Source organism: Balaenoptera acutorostrata, chromosome X (assembly GCF_949987535.1).
Source record: "Balaenoptera acutorostrata chromosome X, mBalAcu1.1, whole genome shotgun sequence".
NCBI classification, from domain to species: Eukaryota; Metazoa; Chordata; class Mammalia; order Artiodactyla; family Balaenopteridae; genus Balaenoptera; species Balaenoptera acutorostrata.
Window position 1 is genome coordinate 108,486,240 of NC_080085.1, and position 21,952 is coordinate 108,508,191.

The following is a 21,952-nucleotide window of genomic DNA, read 5'->3' on the forward strand; positions in this document are numbered from 1 at the left end:
GTGTCCATAACAGCAATCTTAGAAGTCTTTTAAAGACATTTGCAAATTCCATAAAAAGTATCTAAGCTAAAAAAGTACCATTTTAACTGAAGGGAATGTTGTCCAAAGAGATGAAAAAGAAATATGCCTTAAGATTCTATTTCCCCTTCACTTCATCCTATAGCACAAAAGACACAATCAAGTGGCTTTGGTACGTCTTTCACCTGAATTAGTCCTAGTGTGTCTCTCATGTTTTAAGTACCATCTTCTTTGTGTTCTTTCAAATACAATGATTGTTTCACAGTAACAAGTCATTGTGAAATTTAGAATATCAGTGCTTGGAGCAAAATGGGCCTATTCCCTGTGATCAAAAGGTGTTAAGAGATGAACAGGGGATGGGGAAAAACCTAACCCGTCCATCTATGTGGCTTTGTATAATTTTCCTTATACGAACCATTGAAGAAAAAAGTATGTATTCAACTCTCACTTTCCAGATGGTGTATTACACATGCCTTTTATATTGTTATACCCAGGAGTATGCAGGAGAAAGAAAAGGAAGAATGAACCTTGTACATAGGCGCTTGGTAAATACTGTTTCAGTGAATTAATAAAATAGTAATCTTGATAATCTATTTAGTACTGTTGATCATTTATTTTGACATTTCAGTACAAGGTTTGGTGCGAGGAAGAACTGAAATCATCTACATACATAGACCTTTGGGAATTGACTGTGAATAAAATATGTTCAGCAATGAAATACCTCTGTCTTACTGACAGTGATAATACCTGATTGTGTAGAAAAGTCCATTAACTAATCTTACACTTGAGAAACACACTACTGTATAAGTGTAAATAGTTATGTCCACACACTGACAGACTTCAGATTCCAGTACAGTATCTTATCGAGTATTGCATACATCTTCTCAGACAGAAATAAAATGGCATTGTTAAAAATTTACCCTTAATTAAAGGACTAATTTTGATTTGCATTTTGACTCTATAGATCTATTTTTGAACACATATCAGCATTATTCATAACAGCCAAAAAAGGTGAAAATCCACAAAGATCCATCAACTAATGAATGGATAAACAAAATACATTATATCCATACAGTGGAATATTATCATACAATGGAATATTATAAAAAGGAACAAAGTATTGGTACGTGCTACAACATGGAAAAACCTTGAAAACTTTATGTTAAGTGAAGGAAGCCAGAAAAGAAAAGGCTACACATTATGACCGCATTTATATGAAATGTACAAATAGGCAAATCTATAGAAACAGAAAGTAAATTAGTGGTAGCCAGGGGCTGGGGAGAGCTGGGGATAGGAAGTGACTGCCAGTGCCTATGAAGTTTCTTTTTGGCGTGATGAAAATGTTCTAGAATTAAATAGTAGTGATGGCTACCCAACTCTGAATATACTAAGAATCACTGAACTGTAGACATTAAATCAGTGAATTATATAGTATGTAAATTACAGTTGGCCCTCCATATCCATGGGTTCCATATCTGTGGATTCAACTAATGGTGAATCAAAAATACTCAGAAAAACAAAATCCCAGAAAGTTCCATAAAGCAAAACTTGAATTTGCTGCACTCAAATATACAACTATTTACATAGAATTTACATTGTATTCGGTATTATAAGTAATCTAGAGATGATTTAAGGTATATGGGAGGATGTGCATAGGTTATACACAAATACTACACCATTTTATATAAGGGACTTGAGCATCCACAGATTTTGGTCCCTGGGTGGGTCCTGGAACCAATCCCCGCGGATACCAAGGGACAACTGTATCTGGATGTACATATTCCTGTCACTTAAAAAAAAATTCTAATCATACAACTGTATATCTCAACAAAGCTATTACAAAAAGTATGGTTGGAAGGTATAAATTGCCATGCATAACCTACACACACATTCACACAAACTATCATGCACTGCCATAAGAGTTTTGATGTGTTTCCAAATGGTATTAGAAGGTCACCTGTTACCTAGAAGCTGAACGGTCTCCTGGCCAGTACTTTTAGGACATGTAATTGGTAGTTCACAGCAGGGACGCCTATTTTCTCTATTTTATAAAATGTTAGATGTTTGTTATACGTAGGTTACTATGATCACATCCTTCTGGACTTTGGGATAGTGGCCGGAGGGCAGGTCATGGCTCATTTTCTGTAGCTTCCCCCTTTGTATCTTAGAATATAAGTTCCCAGAGGACAGGACAGTCACGTCTGTCTAAATTCTTGACATCTACCTACCAGGCATTTAATAAAGGCAATTATATTATGACCCTCCTATCCCATAGCTGAGAGTAATAAGGGGGTTATATATCTTCTTGTGCCAGGTCTTGGGAAAGAGAAGCAGCCAGCATAGGCACCAGTTCTCATGGGTTGTCATATTGCTACAGATTTTGATACATTTTGAGAATCCAGAAAATCTATAATTATATCAAATTAAAACTTTGCGACTTCCCTGGTGGTGCAGTGGTTAAGAATCCGCCTGCCAGTGCAGGGCACACGGGTTCGAGCCCTGGTCTGGGAAGATCTCACATGCTGCAGAGCAACTAAGCCCGTGTGCCACAACTACTGAGCCTGTGCGCTAGAGCCCGCGTGCCACAACTACTGAGCCCGTGTGCTGCAACTACTGAAGCCCGCGTGGCTAGAGCCTGTGCTCCGCAACAAGAGAAGCCACCGCAATGAGAAGCCCGCGCACCACAATGAAGAGTAGTCCCTGCTCACCGCAACTAGAGAAAGCCCGCGCGCAGCAACAAAGACCCAACGCAGCCAAAAATAAATAAATTTTTAAAAAATTAAAACTTTTCTTCACAAATAAAACTCATTACAGAGAATAATAATACTAATAGTAATCATAATAGATGGTAACATCTATTGAACGTATTGTGTCCTCTTTTTGAACTCCTACCTCTTATTTCCACAATATCAGTCTCTCTCATACACAGTGTGCCACACAATTGGTGTCAGTTTCTCTCTGAGGCTCCTCCCTCCCCTTCTCTCCTCCTGAGAGACTTTGTCCCTTTACCATCTCCTTTCTTACTAGCACCCTCAATGTCTCCCTCTCTATTGGTTTCTTATTCTGTATATTCAAACAACCACACGTCTCTCTTCTTTAATAAAAAAAAGGAATAAAATGAAACAACTGCCCCTTCATCTCGTTATCAAACTATTTATCTCCTTCCTTTCCTTGCCAAACTGTCTCCATCTGCTGCCTCTATTGCTTCATTATTCATTTACCACGTAGGCTATTACCACCTGCATTTCCCCCTTACCACCCTATCATTCCAGTCTCCTACACATGCGCTCTTTAAGGTCAACTAGGATTGATTTTTCTTGTTTCTCAAGGCTCAGCTCAAGCTACTTCTATAATAACAATCATCTTTTCATCTTCTTTCTTTTAAGCCTCTTAGTCACCTAACCATCTTATTTCTATTTCTGTACAACAGTTGGTTGCATGTTATTTTGCACTGTGTGTGTATGTATGCATGTTTCTTCCAGCTCTACTATTTAATAGGAACTTTCTCAAGGGCAAAAGCTATGTCTTCTGCTTCATTTGTTAACTTTCCACAGTACTTACTACAGTTAAAATAGCACCTTGGCTCAAAATAGCATTAAAAATCATGAGCTTCTATTCTATGTTTCTGAATACTAAGATTTCATTTTTCTTCCCTTGATATTATTTTAATGGGGGGTTTGAGGTGGTCAAGAATCTCAGACAATTCAACTTTTTACATGTATTCTTCCCTCTCACTGAACCACTGGCAATGGCAAGATGGTATCCGTGTACAGTCCCGGTGAAGACACCTTTGGTAGGATATAAAATGGAAATAGGAAAAGGAAACTAAAATGACTAAGGGAGCATAGGAGCTACAAGTAGAGTACAGAAGTAAAACCAAAGACTCTTAGTATTAGAAAAGCAAAGGCTAAGAAAGGATTTGTGATTATTATCTATGGGATTGCCAAAGTTATGCATAGGAAAAAATGCAGACTTGTGCGTTAGATCCTGGAACTTTAGCACTTTATTTTCAAAAGTAAATTTTACATACTAGAGTTACCTTGACTTCACGAAAAAGCTAGTAAGTGTTTGAACTTCCTCCAAAAATAATACAGGCTAAAAGATATAACTGGACACTCCAACAGGATTAGATATACACATGGCTGATAAATTTCTACAATGGACTGCTTCTTTCAAAAAACTAAGACGTTATAAACATGTTATGGGAAGATCCCCTAGCTTTCAAAGGACTACTCCAGGAGGATAAATATGTCATTCTATAGCATACCATTTAGTGCCTCTGTCAGATGTAGACTATTGGGGTAGAGGGACCAAAAGGCAGACATATTTCATAGGCATCACAGGAAAGGTATGTTTAAAAAAAAAGTTTAAAAAAAAGGAAAACGAGGATTAAAATGAAACAAGAATGAAACGTAAAACATATATGGCCAAGAACATTTAACATGAATTTTTTATACTGTAAATAAGTTGGCCTTTTAGCATAGTGAACCCTTTTCATAAATCTTTTTAGAAGTCACGCCTCCAGTATACTTTAGAAAAGCTTTTGTTAAAACTGAGGTATATTGATAAAGTGATTTAATATAGTTGAAAACAAGCTGCAGCTCTCTAGCTGGGCCCCGTGAAACCTTGTGTTAGAGAAACATCTATATAGCATTATAGGAAACATTTACTGTAATTTGCCATCAATCTTTAAAACTAATAATGTTATGCTCCCAACACTGTTGTCTTTGTTAGTGCATTACTACTATTTTATTCATGTGGTTTGTTGTGCTTATATGAACTATTCACAATTCTACAACAATATTCTAGGCTCTAATATCCTCTAAGTAAAAGATATTGACTGAAACTATGGGCTGACTCAAAGGGCAACTGAGTGCATTTTAATATCCACAAGTCCTATGGACGAATATTGAAGAACCACAGAATTATAATGCAGGACTGTGTTCCATCTGAATGCACAATGATTACCTGAGTGGGGTTGTTGCAGTTTTTTACTTTGGTACCACAAAATGAATCTTCACTTACTGACTGGGTCTGTGAAATAAATATCAGTGAAACTGTAAGTAAATTTAGAATTCAACCTGTTATTCAGGGCCCACAACTGTTATAGCATAAATTGCCTCCAAATGTAACTATGCCGTAGGTGGAAAGAAAACAAAACAAAGCCAAAAAACAAGCAACACACACACACACACACACACACACACACACACCCCTCTTCAGCTAAGTCTACAAGGAAAGGAGGTCAGAAAGGTGCATTTTGTGCTGTTGTTTAATTTTCAATTCCCAAGGGTACTTGCGTGTGTGCAAGTGTATGTGTTCTCCTTTGAGGAGGAGGGAGTGCTTGGGGAACCTAGATCTTTAGTGTGAAATGTAAGATTTGCAAAGTACTCTTAGGGAGAGGAGGGAGATACAGATGGCAGAGTAAGAGGACGTGGAGCTCACATCCCCCTACCAACATATCAAAAATACATCTACATGTGGAACAATCCTCACTGAAAACTAAATGGAAACTGGTTAGAAGGACTCCTGTACAACCAAGGTTGTAAGAAAGATACACACATAATCGGGTAGGACAGAAAGAAAAGTCTCGGCTTGGGACCTGTGCACCTGGCAGGGGAATTGGAGGAAAAGGGATATCACATAGGCGGATACCGGCCCTGGGAGTGAGCAGGCCGAGCCACAGACTGGACGTCTCAGTCCATGGGTACTATGTGGAGAAGACAAGCCCCCTTAGCTGTCTGGAGGACCGCTGGATCAGATAGAAAGTCTGGTGAAGCCTGGACTCTGCTTGTGAGAAGCCTGGGCTTACCGACTTGCCCTCACGCAGGGCAGAAAGAGGTCTGTCCCAGCAGTTGCTGGGTTTCCTGAGACCACCATGCCAGGCACCACAGCCTGAGCTGAGTGAACGCTCTGGCCCCGCTCACTCCACGCCATAGCACGGCACTGGATCTGGGGCTGATATGACCTAGGAAAAGATTAGATCATGGGCCGCAGAGGTAATCCAGTGCGGGGGCGGAGCTATTGTGGACACTTACTCAGGCAGCGCCTCAGAAGCAGCCCAAATCTCTGACGGCAGCTGCTCTACTGCAGCTCACTACTTGATACACGCAGAGTCCAAGCGGGTCCCGCCAGACCTGTGGAGCAGTTCCACAAGGGGGCAGGGGTGGTGGAGGCAGTGGGCAGTGATCAACTGCGAGAAACGAAGGGGTCTCGCACCCGAGGCTGCATCTGAGTGGAGCCTCAGACACCTACACAGGCAGTGCATCAGACCTCTGTCTGCACATGGGCCCCACTTATTTCAGCACTCCCCTCGTCTGTGGCAAAGGTCTCAGTGTGGGGAGAGTGAAAATCACACACTTGAAACAGAGCCAGCTCGAGTCAAACCCTTGGGGCTTCTGCTCCAGCAACTTGATTAGACCCTGCCCCTGACAGGGCGGTGATAACCACTGAGCAGAGAGGAAGTCCCACCTCACACCCTGAGCAGCTCTAGTTCCTCCATTTCCAGCCCCACACCCTACCAAGGTGAGAGCTGCCAGCACACCCTGAGGAAAGATGTGATTTGCATCCACGTCAAATCCAGTCCTCCCATCAAAGGTGCTGGGCACAAGCAGTCTGTATGGGGCTGCTCCCACATAAGAACACTCCTTCAAGACCACAATAGGTAACTGTTTCACCTAAATTCATACAGATGGAGAAAGTTAAGCAAAATGAAAATGCAGAGGAACTACTTTCAACTGAAAGAGCAAGAGAAAAGTCCTGAAAAAATGAATAATGAAACAGAAATAAACAAAGTATCAGATAATAGTTTATCAGATAAAGAATTCAAAACATTGGTATAAAAATGTTAACTGAATTATGGAAAAGAATTGATCTAAACAATGAACATTTTAACAAGGAACTAGCCCAATCAGAAATGAATAATCAAAAGCTGAAACAAAAAAACGTATTAGAATGAATGAATAGCAGACTAAGTGATAGAGAAGAACGCATAAGTGGTCTGGAAGATAGAATAATGGAAATCACCCAATCAGAACAGCAGAAAGAAAAACAAATTTTAAAAAAAATGAAAGCAACTTAAGAGATCTCTAAGATAACATCAAGCATTCCAACATTTGCACTATAGGGGTTCCAAATGGAGACTAGAGAGAGAAGGGGATCAAAAATGTATCTGAGGAAATTATGGCTAAAAATTTCACAAACCTGAAGAAGGAAACAGATATCCAGGTACAGGAAGCACAGAGGGTCCCAAACAAGATGAGCCCAAACAGAGCCACAGCAAGAAATATCATAATTAAAATGCCAAAAGTTAAAGATAAAGAGAGAATCCTAAAGGCAGCAAGAGAAAAACAAAGATTCACATACAAGGGAATCCCCATAAGGCTACTAGCTGATTTCTCTGCAGAAACTGTGCAGGCCAGAAGGGAGTGGCATAATATATTCAAAGTCCTGAAAGGGAAAAACCTGCCACCTGAGATACTTTACCTAGCAAGTTTGTCATTTAGAATAGAAGGACAACAAGTAATAAAATGGCAATAAGTACATACCTATCAATAATTACTTTAAGCGTCAATGGACTAAATGCTCTGATCAAAAGACATGAGGTGGCTGGTTGGATTAAAAAAACAAGACCCTTCTGTATGCCAACAAATTGGACAACCTAGAAGAAATGGACACATTTTTTAAAAGATATAATCTGCCAAGACAGAATCAAAAAGAAATGGACAATATGAACACAGCGACCACTAGTAGTGAAATTGAAGCTGTAATAAAAAAACTCCCAGCAAACAGAAGTCTAGGACCAGACAGCTTCACAGGGGAATTCTATAAAACATATAAAGAAGAACTAATACCTATCCTCAAACTATTCAAAAAAAAATTGAAGAGGATGGAACACTCCCAAATTCATTCTACAAAGCCACCATTACCCAGATACCAAAACCAGACAAAGACATGACAAAAAAAGAAAATTACAGGCCAATATCTCTGATGAATATAGATGCAAAAATCCTCAACAAAATATTAGCAAACCAAATCCAACAATACACAAAAAGAATCAGACACCATGATCAAGTTGGAATTATGCCAAGGACACAAGGATGCTTCAAAATTCACAAATCAATCAATGTGATACACAACATTGACAAAAGGAAGAATAGAAATAGAAATCACATGATCATCTCAATAGACACAGAAAAAGCAGCTGACAAAAATTTAACATCCATTGATAAAAACTATCATCAAAGTGGGTATAGAGGGAACAAATCTCAATATAATAAAGGCCATTTATGACAAACCCACAGCTAACATCATACTCAAGGGTGTAAAACTGAAAGCGTTTCCTCTAAATTCAGGAGCAAGACAAGGATGGCCACTCTCACCACTTCTATTTAACATAGTATTGGAAGTTCTAGCCACAAAAATCAGACAAGAAAAAGAAATAAAAGGCATCCAAATTGGAAAGGAAGAATTAAAACTGTCACTCTTTGCAGATAACATGATACTTTATATAGAAAACCCTAAAGTCTCCACCGAAAAACTATTTGAACTAATAAATGAATTCCACAAAGTTGCAGAATACAAGATTAATATACAGAAATCTGTTGCTTTTCTATATAATAATAATTAACTATCAGAAAGAGAAGGAATAAAATATCTAGGAAAAACTTAATCAAGGAGGTGAAAGACCTATACTCTGAAAACTATAAACATTGATGAAGGAAACTGAAGATGATACAAAGAAATGGGAAGATACCCCATGCTCTTGCATTAGAAGAATTAATATTGTTAAAATGTCCATACTACCTAGAGCCATCTACAGATTTAATGCAATTCCTATGAAAATACCCATGACATTCTTCACAGAACCAGAACAAATAATCCTAAAATTCATATGGAACCACAAAAGACCCTGAATTGCCAAAGCAATCCTGAGGATAAAGAACAAAGCTGGAGGTATCACACTCCCAGAGTTCATACTATAATACAAAGCTACAGTAATCAAAAAGCACAGTACTGACACTAAAACAGACACATCGATCAATGAAATAGAATAGAGAGCCCAGAAATAAAACCCATGCACCTATCGTCAATTAATCTATGACAAAGGAGGCAAGAATATACAATGGAGAAAAGACAGTCTCTCCAACAAGTGGTACTAGGAAAACTGGACAGACACATGTAAAACAATGAGATCAGAACATTTCCTCACACCATATACAAAAATAAACTCCAAATGGATTAAAGACCTAAATGTAATACCTGAAACCATAAAACTCCTAGAAGAGAACATAGGCAGAACATTCTTTGACATAAATCATAGTAATATCTTTTTGGATCTGTCTCCTAAGGGAAGAGAAATGAAAGCAAAAATAAACAAGTTAGATATAAAAATAAACTCAAAATGGATTAAAGACCTAAATGTAATACCTGAAACCATAAAGCTCCTAGAAGAGAACATAGGCAGAACATTCTTTGACATAAATCATAGCAATATTTTTTTGGCTCTGTCTCCTAAGGGAAAAGAAATAAAAGCAAAAATAAACAAGTGGGACCTAATCAAACTTAAAAGCTTTTGCACAGCAAAGGAAACTAGTGACAAAATGAAAAGACTGCCTATTGAATGGAAGAAAATATTTGTAAATGATATGACTAACAACAGGTTAATACCTAAAATATATAAACAGCTCTTACAACTCAATATCAAAGAAAAACAAACAACCCAATCAAAAAATGGGAAAAAGACCTGAACAGACATTTTTCCAAAGAAGATATACAGATGGCTAACAGGCACATGAAAAGATGCTCAACATCGCTAATTACTAGAGAAATGCAAATCAAAACAACAATGAGATCTCACCTCACACCTGTCAGAATGGCTATCATCAAAAAGTCTACAAATAATCAATGTTGGAGTGCATGTGGAGCAAAGGGAATCCCTGTACACTGTTGGTGGGAATGTAAATTGATGCACCCACTGTGGAAAATAGTATGGAGTTTCCTCAAAAAATTAAAAATTAAACCACCATGTGATCCAGCAATCCAACTCCTGGGTATACAAATGGAAAAATGAAAAGATACATGCACCCTAATGTTCATAGCAGCTCTATTACAATAGCCAAGACATGGAAGGAACCCTAGTGCCCATCAACAGATGACTAGCTTAAGAAGATGTGGTATGTATATACAATGGAATATTACTCAGCCATAATAAAGAATGAAATACTGCAAGCTGCAGCAACACGGATAGGCCTAGAGAATATTATGCTTTGTGAAATAAGTCAGACAAAGACAAATACTGTATGATATCACTTATATATGGAATGTAAAAAATAATACAAATGAACGTATATGCAAAACAGAAGGAGATTAACAGATGTAAAAAAACTAATGGTTACCAGTGGGGAGAGGGAAGTGGCAAATTAGGGATATGGGGTTAAGAGATACAAGCTACTATGTATAAAATAGATAAGCAACAAAGATATATTGTATAGCACAGGGAGTTATAGCCATTATCTCGTAATAACTTTTAATGGAGTATAATCTGTAAAAATACTGAATCACTATGCTGTACACCTGAAATTAATATAATATTGTAAATCAACTATAGTTCAAAAAATTTTTTTTTAAATAGAAAATGCAGAACAGTATGGAGACAGGTGAGAAGATTAAGTATACATCTGAAATTAAGTAGTGATGGCAACCAGAACGTTTTAGAAGATAGATGTTAAGGATACAGCAAGAGAAAATTGATAAAACATGGTGGATATGGTGACTATTTGTATTGGTAGTGGGACTAGAAAGGGTATAACTAAAGATGACTATCCACATGGGGAAGATATGGTAATGTATGTAGTGGGAGAATAAAAGACTTAAAAGGAATTACAAGGACAATAAAATATCAATAAAAAAAAACCAGTGCAGAAAATGGCAAAAAAAAAAAGTATTCTTAGGGAAGGGATGTGACTATTAGCATTGAGATCTTTAATCAAGACAGCTGTTACTTAAACAACTGGCCTTGAGAAAAGAATTTTTTTAAAAACTAAGACCCAAAAAAGGGTGCTGAGATAACAGTAAAGAGATTGGATCCTAATCTCAGCTCTGCCTGTAGTTATGTCTATTATGCAAGGTAAGTCACTTAACCTTCTTGTGTTCTCCTTTTCAACTGTAAAACAAGGGTAACAATAGCTGCTACAGCATAAAACTGTTATGTGGATAAAAGACATTATTCTGAAACTGTAAATGCTCTCTAAGTGCATATGATTATTGTTATATACATGTCAAAAACCGAAACTTATACTGCAGAAAACTGGGAATTAATTATTTGAATTACAACAGAATTCTCTGCAAGTACTTTAAATGGGAAAACGCGGTTTACAAATTTTACAGACACACATTTCAACCACTTCCCAGGAGTATATCCCCTTTTGCAAAAACAGGGCAACTTTTACTTGGAATGGCTAATTGTTCTTTGTTAACTGCATAATTCGAATTCACTGATCCATACTGTATACAGCTAGAAGGGACCTTAGACATAAGCTAGCCCTACTGAGCATCACCCCGTCTTTGTCAAAGCCTTAGCAGCTGGGAGGAGAATGGAGGAAAAGAAAGGCAAGGGTAAGGAAAAGAGAGGGGTGGCAGGAGTCTGCTCCCCTCCCTCACATTACCTGGAGAAAGGTGGCTCTTATCTGCTATATATTTCTAATTGCTAGGTAAGATTTCATTTGCAAAAAGTGTTTCACTTCCCATGACCTCTCCCCCACAAAGGGTTGCAAGCTGAAGGGGAGCAGAATTTGCCACCCCAAAATATGCCTCTTTGGCATAAGGATTATCTTGAGCTGATTATTTTTACGAAACAGCAGACATAGGAAAAGATCTGAAAAGTGAATAGGAGTTACCCTTTAGCAAGAGACCCTTTAGCAAGTTAAAAATTACAAGTTAAAAGTTACCCTTTGCAAGATTTATAAGGGAAACCTCCATTTGTAAGGGTGTCTCCCCCTCTCTACCAGGAAGAGAAGGATAACTCAATCTTTAGAAACTCTGATCAAAGGAGAAGGAAATGACTTAAATCTGCATAACATCCATACTCCATTTACTGTGCTTTTCCTGATACCCTCCCTTAACTGACTCCCCTCACATCTTTTGTTTTCAGATGAGATGGTACCTAAGGTGGTGGCTTGGGTCATTTCGGGGAGGTGCTCAGTTTTCCTGGGTATCTCCCATGAACACAGGAGGTGCACATGTTATTTAACTTGCTTGTTTTTCTCCTATTTATCTTTCTTTTTATTACAAGGGGGTCTCAGCCAAGAACCTGAAGGGTAAAGGGAAAATTATTTTTCCTTCCCTGCAAAGCCAACTCCCTTTTTTTTCAGAGGAGAAACTGGAGCCCAGATAGGTGAAGCTATAGTCACAGTTTGGTCCTGGCTGAAGCATCTTCACGACAGGCTATAAATTGTGTCATATCAATCAGCTATACGTTGTTTACATGGTCGTATATTCAGCAGACATTGACTAGCAAATGTCTTTTTTTTCCTTCAACTTTGCCGAGATAGATTTTGTAGGATGAACTTAAAAGAAGTGTCACTTCCTCCCAAGGCCAGCCTTTTGCAAAAATTGTAAAGGAGATAAAAGTTGTCTTTAGTGTCCTTTAGTTTTCTGTCTCTCCACCCACCCTTTTTGTTCCTGGGCATCCAACCTGCAGGAATTCAGTACCCTCATCTACCCAATAAACTTCTTCCTCATTCAGATTGTTAGTGACAATGTTGGATTTTACCTGAGCCCTATGCCCCTGGAAAACAGAGTTGGTTAAGAGATTACCCCAACCTTTTGCTTTCAGATATCCTTCCACCCTTTTATGATTTAGGAAGTGGCTTACCACAAAACAAACAAATAAATAAACAAAAATAACCAAACTGAAAAGCCTTTTCCCTATGACTTATTAGAGAAGGCTCTCTGTCCATTCTTTCTCAGGACTCCCATAAGAATTGCACATGACTCCTTTGTTTACCTGTGATAAGGCCAAACACAGACCTTTCCCCTTTTGCTGGAACCTGCTGAAAAAGCAGATACAGACCCTCCAATTTCCCGTTCTTCCATAAATAATTATCGGAGTTTAGAACTGTTTGTTCCCCTTCAACTAGCTAGACACAGAGAAAACATTTCCTGTTCATCTGACTCACTGAGATTTGCCCTGAGTACAAAACAATTCCAACTGTAAATCATCTCGCTTGTAGCTCATGTACTCCTCCTATAAAAGCCTTAGGCAAAACCGATCTTTGAACCTGGGGTGCTCTCCCTATTGCAATAGCCTGAATAAAATTAATCTTCTTACCAGCTCAGTTTCTGTCTTTGATTCCCCCTTAGAAAACCTCTTTAGGAATTTACATGTTTAGATTGTGTTACATTATTACAATAACAGATGAGAAAACAGAAGAGGTGGAACCAGGAGTCCTTGGTTCTAGTCCCAGTTCTCTGTGTGTTCTTGACCCCTCTGGACCTCAGTTTCTTCATCTTTAAAAAATGATATTGGATTCGATAATCTTTAAGATTTTAACATTCTACACTGGTTGATAAATTACACTGTAATTATTTTCAGTTCAATTTATGGACCTTACATGACTCAGGTCTAGGAACAAGTCTTTCATTTGTTCATATCCCCTGCTCTGTTTAAACCAGCTGTTACATAATATTTACAAGTTAAAGAGAAAGAGTGAGTTATGACTAGTTTGTAAGCTTCTAAGGTAGTAGGGCCTGTTTTAGTACAATACTTTCAATTCTACATTAGTGAACAATTGTTAACTGATTTTTCTGGTAGATTCTGACATATGGTTGTGACTTATGTCTTCTTTTTGAAGTTAAATTTAAATTATTCAAATAAATTTTAAAAAGAAAATTTTAGCAGACTAAATATATATAAGCAAATATTCTTTTTTTCTTTCATTTTGAAAATTAAGTGGTAAGAAAATTCTTTAATCTCCTAATGAGAAGCAGATACATATAGCTACTGTTAATGGGGAACCAATTCCAGTAGAATTTGATTATTTTTAAAGTGCCATTCTACTTATCCATGCCTTTGATGATGAAAGTGATGATAATTTAAAAATAATAGATGTTAAATTGGTAAGTAAAGAGAAATCAAACTTTAAAGAGGGAAAACATCTAAATCCTAAGAAGGCCATCATTCATAAAAAAGTTGATGTCAGTTTGAAAGCAGGATCTATAGTATCTAATAGGATGTCAATACAAGGTAATTTTCCAATCATCTGACCCAATAATAATTATTTTGCTAAATTAAACAATGTGCTTGGCACTGTGCTATATGCTTTACATCCATTGTCTCACTAACTCCTTACAACCACTCTATGCGACAGGTACTATATTATCATCCGTATGTTGCAGGTGAGGACACTGGTTCAGCAAGGCTGTGTCAATTAACTGCCTGAGGTTGGAGTGTCAGCAAATGACAAAGTCAGTATTCAAAGCCAAACCTGACTCCAGAGTCCAGGCTCTTAACTACAGTGCTACACTGTTCAACCCTCTAGGAGAGTAAAGAAAACAGTGTAAAAAGAACTACCTGGTTTTCGAGTTTAGAACTGTATTTATGGGGTTGTGTGATGTCTAGAAAATTGTAAAAGGATATACGTGACCATTTGAAAATATCCTTATAGTATATTACATCTTCTGCAAGGTTTGGTTTAGTATACACAGGACTTTATAAAAGAGGAGCTATGTTTTTACTTGGTAAGTAATACACAGTAAAGACCTAATATAACAGAACTATGATGTGCAGCTATTGTTAACGTTTTGTCCAGACTTCCATAAAAAGTCAGTTTAAGATAACAATTTGGTATATATGGCATCAACCTTTAATGATTTTTCTTAATAAAGAAACTGGTTTGGCCTGCTTGTTGTTGTAATTGAGCAGAAACTTAAAAACAGTTTCCATTTATGAAACTTGTCACAACACATTAAAATACAGAATTTACCTAAAATCTATCATGAATAGACACTGGGGCTTTGTTTTCAGGGTGTAAAATGTCTTTTGTGGTTCTCATATATGTTTCATGTGTGGATTTCAGTATAATGCAGAAGTTAAGAGACAAGTCTCTGGAATCAGACCACAAGTTTCTAGCTCTGAGACCTTGGGCAAATGACTTAAACTCTCTGTGCTTCTATTTCTCATTTGGAAAATGAAGACCATAGCATTACTTTCATGATATAAATACATGTTTAGTGTCTGGAGTAACTCTTGGCACATGGTAACTGTTTAATACAATTTAGCCATCATCATCAAACTATTTTTTGGAAAGGAATTCTAGAAATCTGAATTAGAATTAAAAAATGAATATGCTCTGATGACAACTATGTGATGACCTTCTGTTGTCTTGTATGCTTCATTTTCATCAAACAGATAATTCATGATTTTCAGTGTGACTGGCAAAAAAAATCCCTAAGCATATGATATCAAATGGTGGCTCTTGTACTTGCAGATATAAAGGAATCAAATAGCAGGAGAGAAGGTAAGGGAGAAAATGTCCAAGTCCAAGTGTATTCAGACCCTTTCCTCTGCCATTTCTGACCCCTGCACTAACCCCAGCCCCTCTCAGCAGCAACAATGAAATTGCTGGGAAAGTTCAGCCCAGGCTAGAAACAGTAATTCTAAAGGACATAAAGCAAACTGCACTGTGAATTGAAAACTGGAATAAACCATAATGTTTTCCTGAACCCTAAGCATTAATTTTTACTGAAGCATAGACCAGAGCAAAGTTCCTTTTTCAAAAGCAAACAAAAATAAAACAAAACAAAACCCACAAATAACTCCCCAGAAGGAACTAAAAACACAAGAGTAGTAATCGAAACAACTATAAAAATCTCTTATTTTCAACTAATGAACCAAAACTGATTTTCCACCTCTATAAAATTATAAGCTTCTTAATTTAAGGGTAGGGTTTGGGTCATTCATTCATTCATCTGTTTATATTTAATCTAAAAATATGTAGGATAGTACTGGCTATACGTTTTGTTTTCAATTTCTACTTTTTTTTTTTTTTAATATTTTTTTTTATTCAAATCACATTTATTTTATATTTATTTATTTATTTATTTATGGCTGTGTTGGGTCTTCGTTTCTGTGCGAGGGCTTCCTCCCGTTGCGGCAAGCGGGGGCCACTCTTCATCGCGGTGCGCGGGCCTCTCACTATCGCGGCCTCTCTTGTTGTGGAGCACAAGCTCCAGATGCGCAGGCTCAGTAATTGTGGCTCACGGGCCTAGTTGCTCTGCGGCATGTGGGATCTTCCCAGACCAGGGCTCGAACCCGTGTGCCCTGCATTGGCAGGCAGATTCTCAACCACTGCGCCACCAGGGAAGCCCTCAATTTCTACTTTTTGAATTGACATTCCGATATTTTACATGGCTTGAGGCCCTCTGTACTGTATCTTATATCAAGAGAAATCACAATACAAATTTTCAGTTATTTTCAATATTTGAATATTAAGACTAAGATCATTCAACATGAATAAAATGTTGGGACTGCTGGTACAGTACTGTGACATTTATTGTAAATGTCAGGTAGTTCAAGCTTATGTTGGTTAAATTTAACAATTCAGTACTCAAAGTGCTTTTTTCTTTTCCCCAACTAGGAAGAATTCATGTTTCCCAACTAGGAAAAAAATTCATATTCCCCCACTTTGACATAAACATTCGCCCTTGTATTACACATAGAAGGCATTTTCTTATTATAAACAGAAGAAATTTCCATATACCCTTTGTAAAGTGTTATATATAAATGCTGGGCTTGGACACAAAGAACTTAATCAAAATCCCACGTTGCTTCAGGGTACCTATATGCGAAATGCAATTTCCATTGTATTGAAACCTCCATCCTGTAAATATTTATCTATTTTCAAAATTGCCAACATATTTGAAAAGTTTAATTGGTTTATATTCAAGGCACTAGAGAAAGGAAAATCTGCTTTCACAAGACATTTACATGTATTTATTCTGTCCACGCAGAGTATTTCTTTCGAGTGATCATGAAATTTAATGTGAAGTGAAACCATCCCAGGTTTGGTTCTAATGACTAAATTAGAAGAAAAGTAATCAATAATCAATCAATCACTTTGATCACTGTACCTTTTTTCTCTGATTTATCGGAAACTTTTCCTCCAATTGGAGAGTAAGTGGTATCCATGGATTCAGTCCCTCTGTTCCCCTTGCTAACTCCATTTTCATAGAGCTGTCCTTCAGCTGGTTGCAACTGCCAAGTCAGGCCGAACAAATGTACTGCTGCAAGAAAACAAGCCACACATGAACTTATTCCAGACTTGCCAAAAAGGTCTCTAAACCAGCTGTCCCTTTCCACCCAAAAATGCCATGACTGGTTTTCTTTCAGTTAGGCCAAGCAACCTGGAGTTGATACCCACATCACACATGTAGCGACTTTCCCAAACAGTGCTTAAAATTTTGAGGCTGAAGCTATCCCAGTGATAGCAAAAATTGAAATTTTGGTTAAGCAATTACAGTGGGATTGGACTCTGCTCCTCAGTGCTGTGACCCCTTCCTCTTCCATTTCCCTTAGTCGTGTAACTCTAGTTTGCACATGGAAACCACAGAGTAATGGTGGACAGGCTATCGCGAGAACATGAGAGACCTTCTCTATGGCCCTCGTTCAGTTCAATTCAGCAAATATTTCCTGAGTGCCTAGTATGCATAAGGTCCTATGATAGCTACTGCAGATGTTAACATCTAGATGCCTATTACGGTAGGAGCTGGAAGTAATACAAGTATAAAATAATGATAATACACAGAATGATTGAGGTAATACAGGTTCAAATTGCTATCATCGGGCTTCCCTGGTGGCGCAGTGGTTGAGAATCTGCCTGCCAATGCAGAGCACACGGGTTCGATCCCTGGTCCGGGAAGATCCCACATGCTGCGGAGCAACTAAGCCCGTGAGCCACAACTACTGAGCCTGCACTGTAGAGCCCGCGAGCCACAGCTACTGAAGCCCGTGTGCCTAGAGCCTGTGCTCCACAACAAGAGAAGCCACCGCAGTGAGAAGCCTCCGCACCGCAACGAAGAGTAGTCCCCGCTCGCCGCAACTAGAGAAAGCCTGCGTGCAGCAACGAAGACCCAACGCAGCCAAAAATAAATAAATAAATAAATTTATTTAAAAAAAATTGCTATCATAGGATTAAAAAATACTCAGTGTTGATCGGCATGCAGGAAAATGGACACTCTCATACACTTTATTTTTTAAGTCAATCTTTTTTTAAAAAATTTATTTATTTAATTTATTTATTTTTGGCTGTGTTGGGTCTTTGTTGCTGCACGGGGGCTTTCTCTAGTTGCGGTGAGCGGGGGCTACTCTTAGTTGCGGTGTGTGGGCTTCTCACTGCGGTGGCTTCTCTTGTTGCGGAGCACAGGCTCTAGGCGCCCAGGCTTCAGTAGTTGTGGTGCGCAGGCTCAGTAGTTGTGGATCGGGGGCTCTAGAGTGCAGGCTCAATAGTTGTGGTGCACGGGCTTAGTTGCTCCACGGCATGTGGGATCTTCCCAGACCAGGGATCGAACCCGTGTCCCCTGAATTGGCAGGCAGATTCTTAACCACTGTGCCACCAGGGAAGCCCTCTCATACACTCTTGATGCGAGTGTACAAAACCAGTCACCTTTTGTAGGGTAATGTGGCACCATTTATTAAGAAAACTTGAAGTTTGGCTCAATCTTTTAGCAAACAATTCAATTTCTATGAATTAGCTATGAATGTGTACCAAACTACAAGTCTATCCATTGTAACATTTAAAAACTAGTAGAAAGTTATGATCAATCTAAATATTCATCAAAAGGAGATTAATTAAATAACTGATATTATAAATAATACAAGATTAAGCAGTTATTAAATCTTGTTGCAGAAGACTATGTAATGGCATGGGAAATATTTATGATACATCAAATGAAAAACATCAGTCTACTAAACAGTATGAATAGTATGATCTATATTGTGTGTGTGTGTGTGTGTGTGTGTGTGTGTGTGCGTGCGCGCATATGTTGCTGCGTGGAGAGAGAAAGGGCTGGGAGGATGTATTGCAACATAGTAACAGTATGCGGGGTTTATGGAGGATTTTAATTTTCTTCTTTATGATTTCTGTATTGCCTATATTTTTTACAATGAACATGTGTGATGTTTGCCATCTGGGGAAAAAAGAAATTTTTGTTTTAAAAGAAATGGTTTAAAGGAACAATAGATTAAAATTGGCTTGGTTGATCAGGGATGATTTAATGAAGGAAGTAGGATTAGAGATAGACCTTGAAGGATATGTGGGGCAGGTGTCAACAATGGGTGGGGTGAGGGGGCAGGCTGAACAAAATATGACTTTGTAAAGCACAGGATGTATTTGAGGCAAAGGAAGTTGATGGGGTTGGTTGGAGTTTAGCTATGTATAGAAGTTAGTGGAAGTTAAGGTTGGAAGGGTAGATAAGGGCCATATTGTGGAGGATATTGAATGCCACACTTAGGTATTTGGATTCAATTTACTGGGCAACAGGGAGGCACTGCTATTTTCTGAGCAGATGAGGGATATGATCAGTTTTCTTTAGGAAGATTAATTTAATAGCAATGAGGAGCATTGACGGTTTCTAGGCAAATAAATGATATCATCAGAGCACCCTTTGTAGAAAGATAAATCCAGTAGTAGTGTGGAGAAGGATGGATTGGAGGCCTAAAGATGTGGCAAGAACACAAATTGGGATGGCATTGCAATAATCTAGGTGAAAAATGATGAGTGTCTCATTTAGGGCCGTGGCTGTGAGAATGCCGAGAAGGCGATTCCTTAAGGAGAAATTGCATAAATGTCATTTCAGGATTTGGCAAAAAGCTCTGTGTATGAGTGGGTGGGTGTGTGCTTGCACGCTTGTGTATGTGTGTAGGTGTGCTGGGGATGGGCATAGGAAAGAGTGACAGAAAGGGAGGAATCCAAAATGGTTAAGGTTTTGAGCCTGATAACTGAAAGCACTGTGGAACCATTAACAGAGTTAGGGAATTCGCACTTAGCTCAGCACTAGCTACCAATAGTTGGTGCTGGATATGTGTTTGTTGAATGCTTACTAGTTGGTTTGGGGAAGGGTGAGGTGATGGGAGGAATACAATGAATTAATATTTGGAGATTCCAGGTTCCAGGGACTGATGGGCTATCTAGATAGTCATGTCAGACACAGGAGTTTGAAGTTCTGGAGAAATATTAGGTCTAGGACAAGACTAGAATCACACATGCACATAAGCAACAGTTGAAGTGAGAGCAAATGAGATTACTGAGTGGAGAATGTTAGGAGAAAACAGTGCCTAGGACAGAAGCTGGGGACATCCTTTTATTTGTTTTCTTTTTTTTTTTTTTTTTTTTAATATTTGCAGCTTTATAATGATTTCAAAACCTTTTGTACCGACCTAAAGTAGATGGCAGTGAAAAAGGAGTTTAATAGTTTCTGTGTTCAGTAATACTTCTGACTTATCTGAGAAATATATAGTGAATTTATAAGTTTGCCATACATATTCAGTAGATTGGTTTTAAGATATGGCAGCCAAGTGTTTGAGTTCTCCACTGTGGCAGTTTGCAAGTTTGATGACCAGAAGAGCTTGCTAGAGCTTGTCATAGTAATATTTAAATATGTCAGCAGGAACATCCAGTTTTCAAACATGTAGATGGACTAGTTCAAGGTGTCTACTATCTCATCATTCAAGAGAATGAGTTTCACTCATATTTTTGTGTTTACACTACAGGGTAGATAATTTTGAAGATAGCAGTCAGGAGGTGGCATCCTTAGTATCTGTTCCTGTTTCATGGCTTTCTTGTGGTTTGGGCGTCAGTAATCGCTGGACTTTTGAACTTCCTGTAGAAAAGAAGAGTAATGCTTCTTAACAGCCTCCATTGTGATGTCTCTGTGTTGGTTGTGCATTAAGAGCAGTAATGAGTTTTAGACTGTTAGAGATCGTTATTTTAAAGCAACACATGAGAATCACAATAAAGCCTTATTAAAGTGAAAGAAAAACTTCACATTTCACATAATCTGTTATTTCATCTAAAGACTAGTAGAGCATCTTGTCTGCTTTAAATATTGTGGATTAGATGTTGTTTTAAATAAATGTAGCCTATATCAGTTAGGAAGGCACCCTAGTGTTATGAAAAGAGCACTGGATTAAAAATCACCCGTGTATTTGTAGGCCTGGCTACGTGACTTTTGGCACGTTTTCTGACCTCCTTGGGCCATCTCTTTTTTCTTATTCATAAAATAAGAAACAACAACAATTCTCATATCTGCTTCCCTGGAGTGCTGATGAGATTAAATAATGTGTGAAAAGGTACTTGGGAAAGAATAAAGTACCATACATGTTTGAAGTGTTCTTGTAACTATGCTTATATATAATTCAACTCTTTTGAAATCAATAAGTAGCATACAGGTCCAATTGAGGCGGGGGAAAAGATTGCCATGAGGAAAAGCACTGTCCCTTCAGATTTTAAAGAGTTCACAAATGCTTACCCGCCATGGGTTATTTGTTTTCTTACTGCAATTTTCAAATCAACCAAATCTTACCAAAAGGCAAAAAAAAAAAAAAAAAAAAAAAAGTGTATCTGTTCATAAGCCATCTCATATTTTTCTTTATGTTCCTAGGCAGACTGAAAGGGGCTAACTTATATGTCTAACACAAATACATAGCATATGAATTAGCAACCGAGAACAGGAAAGCTAGCCAGATAGCCTATTTAAAAATCATTCATCCACTTTTAGTTGAGCTAAAGAGATTTCTAACACCTACCTTCTAATTTATCCGTAAAACTTTTAAGCATTTAATTGGTTTCTACCCTTTTCTTTGGATTAAGGCCAGTACTGCCTGATGAATTTCTCTTGCAATTACTGGAAACAATTGAAACTCAAATGATACTGGTTC

At 38.0% G+C, this 21,952-nt stretch overlaps 1 protein-coding gene across 1 annotated transcript in view; it reads right to left on the minus strand.

Moving 5' to 3' along the window:
* TENM1 (teneurin transmembrane protein 1) overlaps positions 1–21,952 on the minus strand; it is a 352,331-nt gene that overhangs the window by 275,821 nt on the left and 54,558 nt on the right. The window contains exon 3 of the mRNA XM_057538278.1: positions 17,149–17,301. Coding sequence (XP_057394261.1) covers positions 17,149–17,301 — 153 coding nt within the window. The remainder of the gene's footprint in view (positions 1–17,148; positions 17,302–21,952) is intronic.